Here is a 15,124-nt window from a genome sequence, read left to right as displayed (position 1 = left end):
GAATGTATACATGGTTAAAAATTGCATCAAGAAATTCATGGCCTCGCTGTAATTATCTGGCCAAATTCTTGTAAATCATTGTTGTTCACTTAGTTTTAAAATGTAGTTGATCATGTGATTTTAACAAAAAAATAAACCATTTGTTCCATGGTAGAAGTGTAGAGAAGGCCTTTTTGAAGCAGAGAATGCCATCATTCTTGTGAAAAGAACAAAAAAACACTTAGTTTGCAAGGATGGTGATTTAGGACATATTGTAGTAATATGAATGCCGAAAAAGTTAATCATAATGGGCATTTCTTAAGCATATAATCCATGAAAAAGAAATCCGGAAAATAAATATAATCTTGATATGCCTATAAGGATGAATAGAGCTAAAGTGCAATGTCATTGAACATTCTTAAAATATTATGATGTGGGATTCAAGTAGATTATTTCTACTTTTGGTTAGGCTCGAGGGAACTGCATAACATCCTTACTCATGTCAACACCACAAGCTCCACACGGTGTGATTGTAAACTTCTTAAGAGAAAGGGAATGAGCAAGTAGAAGCCTTATAAAAAGAATTTCCATTCTTGATCCTTTAACAACTGTCATCTCCACAATTTGCAACTGATTCAATTTACAGTCCAAGCAGTTTGCAAATGATTCAATTTATAAAAAGAATTTACCCTCCAAAGTTCCATCCAAAGACTTTCCACATTTGACGAGTTCGGAAGCAAACATAGAACACCATGAAGTTGACATAGTTCACGGAGTTTCATATCTTGCAAGTTCAAACACTTTAAACTCTTAACCGGATATGGAAGCCACTTTGGCATATTTTCTTCGATAACATCCTGCCAAATGCAAGTGAGATTTTAGCTTACAAAAAAATGAGTATTATATTAGACATGAAAATTAGGAGCAAGAGCAAAGGTTAAACATTAAAATTTTACTTTTCTATCATACCTCAAGAGATTCACCATCGATAGAAAGAACTTCAATTTTGGGCAAGTTACTTAACATGCTCACCAAATTTATTCTTTCAACTGGTACCGAATCCTTTATGGATGCCTGGAATTGGAAAGAACTATATATATCAAGATTATTAATGCATGGAGTGTGTAATAATTGGAGCAACATGCCATCTCAATAATTGACAATTTTCAAACCCTGTAGCTTTGTGGCCTTGATGTTGAAATTGTAACTATCCATGCAAGTTCTCCAGAACAACTTGTTAAGTTGTGGGAAGTTGATATGAGTTCCACACAAATTATCCCTAAAAACAATATCTTTGAGATAAAGCTTTTTAAGATGGAGAAATCCTTCAAACTCAAGTGGTGGATTGAAGAAACAGTTCCTCAAATGCAAATTTGTCAACTCTAAACAAGAAAACATAAAAGAAAGTTGATAATGTCGGCCTGAATTAGTAAGGACAAGTTCTGTAACACCCTTTCTTGATAAGACTAGGGTCCATTGATCAACTTCTTTGAAGCTATCAAGAAGTATGGTTGGTATATGGAGATGAAATTTCAAGATAGGACCCCTGTGAAGGAATAAGACTAGGTTTATGATCCTTATAAACCCATTACTACCGAAAGATCCATTTTTTGCAAATTTTCTGGAGAAGTATTCATCAAAAACAAGTGCCCTCATTGTGGTCCATCTATACCTCCAATTTTTTTGATAAAATACTTGTCCTTACAGCCTCTTCAAGTGGCGCTCTAAGATTGAGTCTATCAAGTGTTCAAGCAAATTACTAATTCTATCTTCTTCACAAATCCCTTCTCACATATCTCTGTCCCTAGTTTTAAAAAACAAGTTGGACTAAGTTATTTCAAAGGACAATGGAAAATATAGAACAACTTAATGTTACTAACACTCCTAATTTCCTTTTATTATCGAGGTTTTGGGTGTGGTAACATAAGTTATGAGTAAATAAACTTTTATTGTAGTAGCAAGGCAAAATATAATTTAAATCAACTTAAATATAATGAATATATTGCGTGGCTACTTCAGTTTAATATGGATACGAGATAATTTGAAAAGATACCAGAAAACATTGTTTGAATGATGATCAGAAGAAATCATAAACAATATAATTAAAACAATGTCGCTCATATAAATTGTTATAACAGTAAAAGGCTTTCGTGGTTTCTCATATGATTTTCAAAGAGTAAAAAAGTATGGAGGTTTGCGAAGTACAAACTAACCTGTCATTGTTTTTTTTTATTTGTACGACTTAGAATGTCAGGAACGTTGGGTTCGCTGCCCTACGACACCCATAGCAAGTATATAGCTATTCCCAAAGGAAATTTCCCATAAATTCCTAAAACACATCTGGAAAAGGGAATTTTCTAATATATGCCCCGAGGGATCCACAATGCATTCAACTCAATAAAGTTCAATTGATTGCCACATCATCTGTTTACAATTTATACAACTCTATTAGTTTTTTTATTACAATGCATTGAACTCTACAAAATTCAATAGATAGTTGCAAAATGTAATTTATAGCAAATATTCAAGAATTAAAAACTTTCATTTTTTCCAATGAAGAGTTCAATGGTCATTGAACTCCAAATCCATTGAATGCCAATGTCGCATCTCACAATAGTAGAGTTTCATGCGTTGAATGACACATTGACTTGCCACCTCATTCAACTCTATCATTTATCATTAGACTAGTCATTGTGGATGCTCTAACGACACATATAAGAACTAATAATTGAAGTATTAATTATGAGGAATATTACTATAATTATATATTATAAATATTAATTGGGATTTTCTAATATGTGCCTAACAACATATATAAAAAGTATTAATTATGAAAAATATCACCATAATTATATTCTAAATAAATTTTTATGGAGATTATTAAAGCATTTCATATTTAATTATGGTAATACTAATTAATGTATTTTATATTTAATGATGGTAATATTTGTCATTAATTAATGTTTTTTATATGTGTCCTTAGGGTACATATTAGAAAATACCATATTAGTTATAAATAATATTATTTATAATTAATGTATTTTATATTTAATTTGGTAATATTACACATAATTAATATTTATCACATTTAATTATGGTAATATTTTTTATAATTAATGGTTTTTTATATATATGCCCTTAGGGAACATATTAAAAAAATTCTTTTATAAAAATGTTTAAGGATTTATTTAACCGGCAAAATAGACTTAGTTAAAAAAATATTGTCGGGTTAAAACGACATTTCCCGAAAATAACATTTTTAACTCGAAATAACTATCCAAAATATAATGATTTTTATTTATTTAACGCAATTAAAAAAACCATAACCATTTGTTACGGTTCTTTTCAACACAAATATAAATTACTTTCACAGAAAAACGATATAGCATACAGTGGTGGACACAGCGGACACAGACTGTTTTAATAGGGGTGTCCCTCGTACTTCAAGCGGGAGCACCTAATACAAAAAACCAAAAAAATAAAAAATAAATAAATAAAATTTACACTACGTACCGGAAATTGAGCAGTGGCCCGGGACCTCAAATGTCCCACTAAGGTCTGCCACTGATAACATACTATGTAACATGTTTATTGATGGAATTTCTTGTATTGCTATTTGTAAGTATTACACCACAATTAAGCAATAAAACAAGTACAAATATGGAAGATGCAATGTAGCAACTAGCAAAGCAGATAGCGCAATAAGTGGGTATTTAAAAGAGATATTCAACAGAGATGTCACATTCTTTATGGGATGAAGACGTAAACGAACTTTCTCCATGTTTCGTTGACTGTGTATAAAAGTTCACAAAATAAATCGATGAAGTCTTGAATTTGTCTGCAAGTATATGTCTACATTTCTGTAGATTTTCCTTCACTGACTTATAGATTTTAGATGATCATCTGATTTTAATAAAGATAAACCATTTGAAGGTAGAAGTTTAGAGCAGGGCTTCGTGGAAGAAGAGGAATCCATTATTCTTGTTAAAACTTAAAATGTCAAGAAGAACACTCTGATATGCAGAAATTGGATTTTAGATACATTGCAGTCCTGAAAGGCATAAAGAAGTCAAGAACCATTTTACTTATCACCCTCACAACAAACAAATCAAGGTGAATAAAAAGATATTAAAGATAACTCAAAAACAGTTAAAGCTATATTGAACATTCTTATAGAGTTACAGCTCTAGATTCAAGTAGACCAGTTCTGCTTTTGGTGAGGCTCGGGGGAACTGCAGAATATCCTCACCAATTTTAAGTCTTTTTTGAACGTCAACTTCATTTAGTCTAAAGGTAAACTTCTTTAGAGAAGGAGAATGAGCAAGTAGAAGCTTTATAAAAAGTAGTTCAGGTCTTGATCCTTCTAAAGATACTATCATCACAGTTTGCAATTCATTCAATGTATAATCCAAGCAGTTTAGGGATTCCAAATGATTTAAAGCGGGTGCTGCATCAACTTGAGGCCCCTGAAAAAACATAAAATTGCAACCACATTGTAGAATATAAATATAATTCGTGTACTATATGAGCAAAATAAATATGCTTTAGCACTCTTTACATTACCATGTACCAAGGCACTATACCCAGATCTCCTAAATTGGGTGAGTTTCGAAGCAAATAAAGAGCACCATGAAGTTGATCCAAATCACCAAGTTCAAAATCCATTAACAACAAATTGTGTAGACCATTAACCGCATGTGGAAGCCAATTCAGATTCTTTTCTGCACTCAAAAACTATGAGGAGGAAATCAGATTCTAACTTATCAGAAAAAAACGAGATTAGATATTTGGGAAAGGTGGGACCCGTTTATGCAATCTCCATTTGAGAAAGAGTAAAGGTTTAACAATAAAAAATTACTTTGTAGCATACCTTAAGGAAATGACCATCAGTAACTAGAGATCTAACTTTGGGCAAGTTAGATAACATTGTAGCCAATGTCAATCTTTCAGCTCGAACAAAATCCTGTATGGGTTTCATAAATACTATACTAACATCAGTAAGGCGAAGGCATGGAGTGTGCAATAACCGGAGCAACATGGAATCATGACAACCATAGACAAATAACATCTGCAGGTTTGTAACCTTGATGTTGAAACTATAAACATGTGTACAGTTACTAAGGGACAACGTCTTAAGCTTTGGTAAGTTGATCTCGGTTTCGCAAAAGTTAGCTCCAAAAACAATATTCAGGAGAAAAAGAGTTTGAAGATTGATAAATCGTTCAAGCTCAAGTGGTTGCTTAATGAAACAGTTCTTCAAATCAAGTTTTGTCAATTTTAGACAAGAGAACACATTAGAAGGATGTTCATCACGTCGATTTGAAGTAGTAATTAACACAAGTTCCCTAACACTTTTTCTTGATAAGAGTAGCATCCATTGATCAACTTCTTGGTAACTATCAAGAAACATGTTTGGTATATGGAGATGAAATTTCAAGATAGGACAATTGTGAGAGGTCAAGACATGGTTTATAGTATTTATAAACCCATTACGATCAAAAGCTCCATTTTGTGCAAATTTTATGGAGAACTGCTCATCAAGAACCAACACCTTAATTTTGGTCCATGTGTACCTCCACTTTTTTGATATAATGCTGGTCCTTACAATATCTTTAATTCGGAGCCTCTCTAAGATTGAGTCTATTAAGTGCTCTGGTAAGTTACTGATTCTATCTTCTTTAACACAAGTTAAAGACCTCCTCTTATATGTCCCTGTTATTGGAATAAAAAAACACGTCTAGGTTATTTCCAAGAAAATAGAAGGAATAAAAAAACATGGAGAAACTTGAAAATACTTGTATTCCCTTAATTTCCTTTTATTGTCAATGGAGATTTTGAACAAGGATTAACATGTGAATTTTCCTGATTTTGTTAGGGAATGTTGCTAATTGCACATAGTAACAACATACTTCTAAATGCCTACTCAAAATAACATTGCACTTTCATTTCTTTATTGATAATAGCATTACGTAACATGCATGAAACTTGAAAGCATTTCACAAGTTTTGGGTTTTATGTTGTTGTTATTGTTATAGAAATGTGAATATTCGTAGTTTCCTATTGTGGGTGAATAATAAAGTGTATTGCTCATATTAGTATAGCGAGAAAAGTCCATTGCTATTATCCGTAAATTTCCATTTTACGTTTTATTTCTTACAAACGTGCTTACAATGATTCCTCTTTGTCACTTTAATTTTGACACGTTTTCATAACACAAAATATTATTAGAAATTAAATAAATTAATTACACATTATAATTGTCATGTTCTAAAAAACACTGTAATAGATTGAGAAAAGAATTGATATATTTGCACTGTTTATAAGTTAATGGTTGTAATCTTTTCGGTATAGTAACATAACAGAATTGTTATATTTGCAGTATTTGTGAGTTAATCATTATACTTTAAATATTAGCAAAGCCCTAAAAAGGGTTCACCTCTCTCTATGTTATTCATTGTATTTCCCTGGTCTACGGTTTATTTGATTTATCCTGAAGCTTATAATTGAATCAATGGTTCCCCTGGCAAAACCTAACTTATAGAAACTCAAACAAATGAAATTATAACATGACCATATCATATAGATTCTACTGGCAAGACCTAGCTTAATCCCTGCCTTGCAGAATTAACCAGTAACTGAGTACTACATAATCTTCTCAAAGTTTGTTTATTCCACTGGAAAGAGATCATAAAGAACAGACTTCAAACAAATAGATATTAATTACTGTGACATGATATCGAGATTTCACATACGACTTTCAATGAATCAAATACATAGAGGTTTGTGAAGTAGAAACTTACGCATCATCACTTGAAGATACCTTCAGAGCGAATGTCAAAAATTTTAGATGAAAACAACTACTCTAGCGATCTTAATTTTTTAAATGCAAACGAGAAGGTTTGTAACAACTAACAAATAGTTGCCAACCAATCTAATGATCTATATCCAACGCATATACAGATTTGAAACTTGAATGCGATCTATATCCAACCCATATACAAAGTTGAAATTTGAATGCGTTACCCTCATTTTTAGGGTTGTTATCTTGTATAATACGAGAATATCAATGTATATTTTTATGTGGATAAATTCCATTAAAAACACTAGGTTTTCACAAAAATTAAATTTTAATATTGTGATATTCTTTGTCTCAAATGTGACACTCCTTTTACTATTTTGTTTTAATTTTTACCGTTTAACAAGTCAAAATTTGACTGGTTGACATGTGAAGTTTGATAATGCGTAATGCTGACAGGCATGATTAGGTTACTCTAATTGTTGACATTATATTTTGAGTATCAAACTTTTATAGTAGTTATTCAAAATATAGTGACTTTTATGAAGTTTCCTTATGAATACTACTTTTGTGATATGTATCCAAAATCGGCCTTGACTCATGGTTTGTAAGTTACTTATACTTGATCATGTAATCATGGTATATTTTGTCTGGTTGTTATATTGTATGTACAATTTACGAATGCATATCTTTGACTTGCTCCCCTTTAATTATGTTCCATCATTATAATATCGCGTTAATCATTTGACTTCCATTCCATTCAAAATTTTAATCGATCCCTTATCTCATCCCTCGTGAAAACCCACTGTCACATATCTACTTTATATGTCCTAACCTATCTTAGTTCATTCACAAGCTTACCCGAGAAACCAATCACCACCACCATCACATCTTTCACCACTCATCACTTACAGCCCTCTCCTTATATAATGAATAACTAATAGACTAATCTGCCAGACAATTGTCCATTATCGCTTCTGATTCTTACATAAACTTCCATAGAACCATATAGGAACAACTTTGAAGAAGAAAAAAGGAGATTTGGTTAAAACTACCTCCATCTTTTCATGTTTTCGGTGATTGGGGTGTAGAAAGGAATTAAAAAGCATATGGATGTGCTTGGTTCTTGGAAGACTCTCTCCCTCCCTCGCTAAAAAAACCCTAAACACAAACCACTTACCACCCTGCCACCAACAGAGCACCATCACAGTTTACCCTTTCCATTGTTGGCATCTCTTTCTTTCTATAAAAAGCCCTAAATGCCACCACGACAACCAACTCACTACATCCCGTCACCGTTGTTCTGGCTTGTAGCTCGTTCTTGAGATGGTTTTTCTTGCAACATATATAGAAATATTTAGTAATTTGAAAATTTTGGTGCTTATAATGCTAAGCTATATTTTATATTTTGTTGTTTACAATTATGTGTGCATGTGTATGATAGTTTCAATGCTTAAACATATCAAACCAAATGTTATATCAAAGTGAGCAGGATATATATGGTATACAAAAGTCATTAAAGTTGCAACTAGAAGGCATAGGTAACAGTGGTGGAGCAAGGAATTTTAATACGGGGTATATAATCTTTTTCCAGATTCAAAATTATATGTTCAAAGAGTTTCTTAACATTTATAGTGGTAAATCGAAATATATATATATATATATATATATATATATATATATATATATATATAGGGCTTAGGGAATATGTGGCTGTTATGTACCTAATATTAGGTATAGAACCATCAAAAAATACATAGTTTTAACAAAATGCAACCAAATCTCTTTACCATCCATCTTGTATCATCTATAAGACTAGATGATAGGTTTTGTACATATTTTTATGGAGTTTTAAATATTTAATTTTGCACCACAAACCATGTACAAGAATACATTATCAATTACCTATAAGTCTTCATATTCAAATTTAATATAGAAAACTATAGTGAATGATTGAAATTTATCACTAAAAACCTAATAAACTTCTTCCCATAACACATCAAAAAGAACCATGCAAGTATACATATGGTAGATGTCAAAGAAGTTATGAAGTCTACTAGAGGTCTAATATAAACAGCACATTCGAAATACATAGATGTTGGGGATAAATTATGAAATCAGAAATAATATGAGCTCAAAAGCAATAGAAATAAGCTAACAATGAAAATACGTTATGTTTTTTTAATCAAAATGAAGTCAATTTTGATGGTTCTATACCTTATATTACATACATGACAGCCATATATTCACTTTTCCCATATATATATATATATATATATATATATATATATATATATATATATATATATATCCTCCTTAATAAATGAAGGTTTTTTTTGCCACATGTCAATCTCTCATGAGTTTTGACATTTGTCATTTTGTGGTACTTTTGAAATAAATAGTATCTACTTGTCAATTTTTGGTTTGTTAAATTTTTTAAAATTAAAATCATAAACTTATATATGTAAAGTATTAAATATCATATATATGATATTAAATTGCAATAAATACATTTCTTCCTTTTTTATTTTAAAGTTGTATATTAAAAAATATTTTGTGTTTACATTTTAATGTTTAATCTTTTTTTAAATCAGCCCGTGTATTACACGGGTCTGACACCTAGTATATATATATATATATATATATATATATATATACATATATATAATTTAAGCAAACGTTACAATTGAATCTGTCTTGGCATGTCTTGAAATCGGTCAATACTATTATTATGAAAAACTTGTAAAAACACATTCTTTTAAAAAAAATGAATAAACAATCGTTTACAACTTGATCATTCGTGCTATTCTGCAATTTATTTTTGACATATGTCATTCCGAAAAGCTCTTTCTATCATTATCGTAGTAACCGTAAATGATATATTTTGTATAGTTATCATATCCCGTGTATTAAAAACATGGTATAATTTTTTAGTTGGAGATACAATAACATAAAACATGTTTACAAATAATGTTTTTAGTTATAAAAAAAACATTTTTTGGCGATGTTATAGTACTCCACCGTCCCATATAACTCCACCACTGATAGATAATAGGTTTGTTTTCAGCATGTGCATGCGAATAGATTCAATACACATATATGTTTGCAATAAATATGTCTCTCTTCTCAAATTTGTTTTTAATTTGTTATATTTTTTCTTTTTTTGTGACCAACAAAGTTATGTGATTTATTTATATTTGTTTTGTAATCATATTTTACCCTTCTTTAACATAAAAGTTAAAATTGATAAGATTAAGCAACTTTGTTTTTTGGGTGTATTTTTTCTTTTTTCATGACCAACAAGGTTCTGTGATTTATTTGTATCTCTCTTGTAATCATATTTTACCCTAATTTAACATAAAAGTTAAAACTGATAAGATTATGTAACAGTTAAAAATGGGTGATTATATCCACCTTTTGGAAGTGGTTGGATTAGATTAATTACAAATAATAGTAAGTTGTGATGGTTTTGTGTAAAATAATTTCTTGGATAAATCTGAAAAAAATTATATTATTACATTAATAATATTATTTAAAAAAAATTAAAAAAGATCCCAAATTTTGCTTGTATTAAAGAAATAAATATTTGGATGGTCTTTAATCCTATCAATGCATTACAATGTTGTTTAGATAAATTTGTTGAACTTTATAAATTGACCCTTATGTGTCTTTCGACTAGAATATAAAATAAAATAAAATAAAAATAAACGGGGTTCGGGTTGGGTTTGTTTGTTAGGTCGATTTTTGTCAGCTCTATAGTTTTGGTTGTCAATAAGATAGTCTTAACCTTATCATATTTTTAAAATAAATCATTATATCCTTATTTATATAAACTTTAACTGTAACGTCTTCAAGCAAGTAAGTTAACTCGACATTTGCATTTTATAACTTGGTTAATACTTAATAAGTTTTATATGATAGCTGCAAGGAAACTATTCCTAAAATGATTTGTTTGTGATTTCTTCTTGATACCAAATTTAGAATGCGTGTATTTGATACATATTTAACATTGAAATTTTCCCATATTTTGAATGTTTGTATTTTTGTTACAAAACCCACCGTTTTCCCCGCTTGTGTTTTATCATTTTACCTTTAAAAACCATTGAATTATTTTATTTTGTTTTATTTTTTACATTAAGTCATCATCTTTAAAAAGCAATGGATAACATCTTAAATATTTTTCACAAGCATCAAAGATAATCTTTACCATGAAGGTGATAAAACTGTCATGTTGAATTGTTGACAATTTAGCCACAAAGTCTATAATACGGACAAGCATGTGTAGGGCTCTTTCATGCATTCATGAACTAGACTCTGAAGCAAAAGTGAGATTTTTATTTACAGTTAAAAGCAAGAGATATCAAGAAACTTTCATTGTTTTGTTTATTAATTATAGCAATTTGTTTTCAAGTTTTTCTTATTATAACATTGCACTTCCAAAATAATCACACAATTATAACATTGTACTTAAAATTTTGAAAAAAAAAAAATCACAGTTTTTTTATAGAGATTGCAGTTGATCCTATGATTTTGAGACAACGATAAACCATTTGAAGTAATGTAAACTAAAAAAAATCCATCATACTTGACACTTCTATCGAAAATCACCCATGTCAAACAAATCAAGGGGAATAAAAAGAAAAACAACCAATTCCACTATGTTTACAACAATGAAAAGCATAATGCTAAACAACAATTTCAAGTTGAACATATTCTTATATAACTATTTCTCGGGATTCAAGTAGATGATTACTGCTTTTGGTGATGCTCGAGGGAGACTCATAACATGTCTAGCAATCGCAAATCTTCTTCGAAAAGTCAGACGTCCAATTGGTGTAATGGAGATATTCTCAAGATTAGGTGAATGAGCAAGTAGAAGCTTTATAAAAAGCAGTTCCACTTCTAATCCTTCTAAACATGTTATCTCCATAGTCCTTAACTGTTTCAAAGTATAGTCCAAGCAGTTTGCAGCTTTGAAATGATCTAAAGCTAGGCCCACAAAATATCGAGGCTCCTGAAAAAACATAAAAATTCAACTCTTGTGACATATAAAATAAAATCTAATTTTAGCATTTTTTAGTTAATAACCTCAAAGTGCACACGTAATGTGTCTAGATTTGGTGAGTTTCGAAGCAAACAAAGAGCAACATGAAGTTGATCCAAATCAGCAACTTCAAAATCTTGCAGCACTAAACGTTTTAAGCTGTTCATCGATAATGGAAGCCACTTTGGAATCTCTTCTGTAGACAAAAACTATGAGGTGAAAGTGAGATTTTAAGTTGCATAAAAACGTGAGAAATACATCTAACCAGGGTTTTAAGACAGTGTGTTGCAGTGAGAGGGACCATTTTTGTAATTTTGTTAAACATAGATAATTTCTTTAATTTTGTCTTTACACACACGGACCATTTCTATAATTTTTTTCCTATATATAGGCACTATTTAAATAAATTTGTTACACAGGGACACTTTCTGTAACTTTATCTTTATACAGGGACCATTTCTGTAATTTTGTCTTAGACAGGGACCATTTCTATAATTTTGTCATGTAGGGACCATTTCTGTAGCTTTATCTTACACAGGGATCATTTCTGTAATCTTGTCTATTTCCTACAGAGGCAACATTTATGAATTTTGTCATAGATAGGGATCGTTTGTGTATGTTTGTCAGAGAGGGACCATTTTTGTAGCTTTATCTTACACAGGGATCATTTCTATCATTTTGTATATTTCCTACAGACTACGGAGAGACCATTTCTGTAAATTTGTCTTAGATGGGGATTGTTTCTGTAATTTTGTTACAGAGGGACCATTTCTGTAGCTTTATTTTACACAAGGATCATTTCTGTAATTTCTTCTATTCCTACAGAGGGACCATTTCTGTAATTGTCTTTGACACGGATCATTTGGTTAATTTAGTCACAGAGGGACCATTTCTGTAGCTTTATCTTACGCAGGGTTCATTTCTGTAACTTTTTCTATTTCCTACAGAGGGAACATTTCTGTAATTTTTCATAGACGGGGATCGTTTCTGTAATTTTCTTACAGAAGGACCATTTCTGTAAGAAAAATCTCACACAGGGACCATTTCTGTCATTTTGTATATAAAACACAAGACCATTTTTGTAAAAAAAGTTACAATGACCATTTCTGTCATTTTATCTATTTGAATACTACAGGGACCAAAAATGCAATTCACTAAAAAAACCAAATAGTTTGAAATTTGAATTAGCCTTGTCAATACTCAATCACGTATAACATTTTGATAAATGTTATATACGGGTAATTAAGGATGCGTAAATGGAAAGCATTTAAAGTTTACTTTGGTATCATACCTTAAGAAAATTACCCTCGATTAAGAAGTCTTCAATTCTTGTTAAGCTACTTAAAAAGCTGATGGAATTTATCATCTCAAATCTATCAAAATCTTCAAAAGTCCGAAAAGATACACCAAACACAACAATAGAAGGATTTTCCAACAATTGTAGCAAATTAGCATCAGGACACGTGACTAGAATCAAACTTTTCATCTTTGTAGCCTTGATGTTGAAATTGTGAACATTCGTACACTCAAGAAAATGCAGATTCTTAAGTTGTGGTAAGTTCATCTGATTTCCACTTAAACTCTTCCCAAAATCAATATGCAGAAGAAAAAGTTCTTCAAGATTATGAAATCCTTCAAACTGAAGTGGTGGACTGAAGAAACAATTTTCCAATATCAACTCTGTTAATCCTAAACATGAAAACACATGAGAAGGAAGCTCATAACGTCGATTGGAATTATAAAGAACGAGTTTTGTCGCATTGTTTCTTGATAACAACATCATCCATTCATCAATTTCTTCGAAGCTATCAAGAAGCATAGGTGGTATATGGATAACAAATTTTGAGATAGGACCCTTGTGAAGGTTTAACACTTGGTTTATGGTGCTTATATATTCATTGTAATCAATAGCTCCATTTTTTGCAATTTTTGCATTGAAGTGGTTATCAAAAGTCAACACCTTCATTGAGGTCCATTTGTACCTCCACTTTTTTGATATAATGCTTGTTTTTACAGCATCTTCAAATGGGACCCGCTCTAAGATTGAGTCTATTAAGTGCTCTGGCAAGTTACTGATTCTATCTTCTCCATTAAAAGTTACAGATCTCCTTTTACGTTTCCCTGTCATAAAAATGGGATATAAATCTAATGAAATTACATGACTAAATAATATACACGAAAAACCTAGCTTAAACCCTTTAATACTTGCTGACTTGCATAATTAGCAACTATCCGATTATGTTTCAAATCGTATGTAATAGATCTTCTCAAATCGGTTTCTTGATTTATGTTTTCCAATGGATACGTGATAATTGACAATGAAATTAACAAAAACAGAGTTTGTGGATTCAACTGGATTGAGGAAAAGAAAGCACAAAGAGCATAATTCGACCAAAATCTCACAAATAAATCGACACAACAGTAAAAGGATATCGACATTTGTTGTACGAGAACTGAATACTTAGGTTTATGAAGTAGAAACTTACCCATTCACAATGGAGATACGATCGGAGAGACCAAATTAGAATGTCAAACAATTGGGAATTTACAATTTAGGGTATGTTGCCCGCCTACCAGCCCCTAAATTAAATATCGACGTAATTACAAATTTGGTCTATATGTTTTAACATTCTTTTGTTTCACCAAAAATTGTCTCCGGGTAATATCGGTGAGGTGGGGGTTCATGTAGTGCTAACTTCAATAGAAAGGGTCAACATGGCATCCACATGATCTTTCCAATTTAATTATATATAGTATATACTTCCAAAAATCTTAGAACCTTATTAAGTTGTTGTTATTATTATTATTATTATTATTATTATTATTATTATTTTGAACGGCAAATCTAACCTACAAAGAACATATTTCACCAAGACACCAACGTCCATCTCTAACTAGCACGATCATCATACATACACCTCCCAACACCACCCGTCCATCTCTCACTACCTCCATCCTTGAACTTGATTTAGAATTGAATTTAGAACTTGATTTAAAACTTGAACATGAATGTCCACCAGTATAGTACCATGTATATGCATAACGGGAAAGTTTCATGCTAAAAAAATCTATTTAAATAGATTATTTGTTCTTTTAGTTCATATATCCTAAAAATTCAAAATTTTTAACCACTTTTGAATTTACAACTCCTAAATGCCAAACAATTTCTCATTACATAAATCCTAAATATTTATAGATTTAAACATCTTACGATCCAAATTTGTTGCTCCAAGCAACTTCATTTAAGTTAGACAGAGATTTAAGATTTAAGGGAGACTCTCCATGGCGAATTCTAACTTCAGATA

At 30.8% G+C, this 15,124-nt stretch overlaps 3 protein-coding genes across 3 annotated transcripts; all 3 read right to left on the bottom strand.

Annotated features, from left to right (window-relative positions):
• Positions 1-444: 444 nt before the first annotated feature.
• LOC128127624 (F-box/FBD/LRR-repeat protein At1g13570-like) lies at positions 445-1,635 on the bottom strand. The gene is made up of 4 exons (XM_052766277.1): positions 1,141-1,635; positions 949-1,053; positions 669-836; positions 445-609 (listed from the first exon to the last, which is right to left on the bottom strand). The coding sequence occupies exons 1-4, from the start codon at positions 1,633-1,635 to the stop codon at positions 445-447; spliced, it is 933 nt and encodes a 310-aa protein (XP_052622237.1).
• An 83-nt stretch (positions 1,636-1,718) lies between these two features.
• Positions 1,719-7,238, bottom strand: LOC128127623 (F-box/FBD/LRR-repeat protein At1g13570-like). Its single transcript, XM_052766276.1, has 7 exons — positions 7,172-7,238; positions 5,063-5,691; positions 4,850-4,942; positions 4,543-4,713; positions 4,182-4,445; positions 3,383-3,436; positions 1,719-1,766 (listed from the first exon to the last, which is right to left on the bottom strand). Exons 1-7 carry the CDS (start codon positions 7,236-7,238, stop codon positions 1,719-1,721), a joined length of 1,326 nt encoding a protein of 441 aa, XP_052622236.1.
• Positions 7,239-11,317: 4,079 nt separating this feature from the next.
• LOC111879241 (F-box/FBD/LRR-repeat protein At1g13570-like) lies at positions 11,318-14,463 on the bottom strand. Its single transcript, XM_052763594.1, has 4 exons — positions 14,306-14,463; positions 13,111-13,940; positions 11,864-12,028; positions 11,318-11,789 (listed from the first exon to the last, which is right to left on the bottom strand). Exons 1-4 carry the CDS (start codon positions 14,307-14,309, stop codon positions 11,499-11,501), a joined length of 1,290 nt encoding a protein of 429 aa, XP_052619554.1. The 5' UTR covers positions 14,310-14,463; the 3' UTR covers positions 11,318-11,498.
• Between the last annotated feature and the right edge of the window lie 661 nt (positions 14,464-15,124).

This window comes from Lactuca sativa, chromosome 1 (assembly GCF_002870075.4).
Source record: "Lactuca sativa cultivar Salinas chromosome 1, Lsat_Salinas_v11, whole genome shotgun sequence".
NCBI lineage: Eukaryota > Viridiplantae > Streptophyta > Magnoliopsida > Asterales > Asteraceae > Lactuca > Lactuca sativa.
Note: the sequence above shows the minus strand (reverse complement) of the source record. Positions and strands in the feature narration are given on the sequence as shown.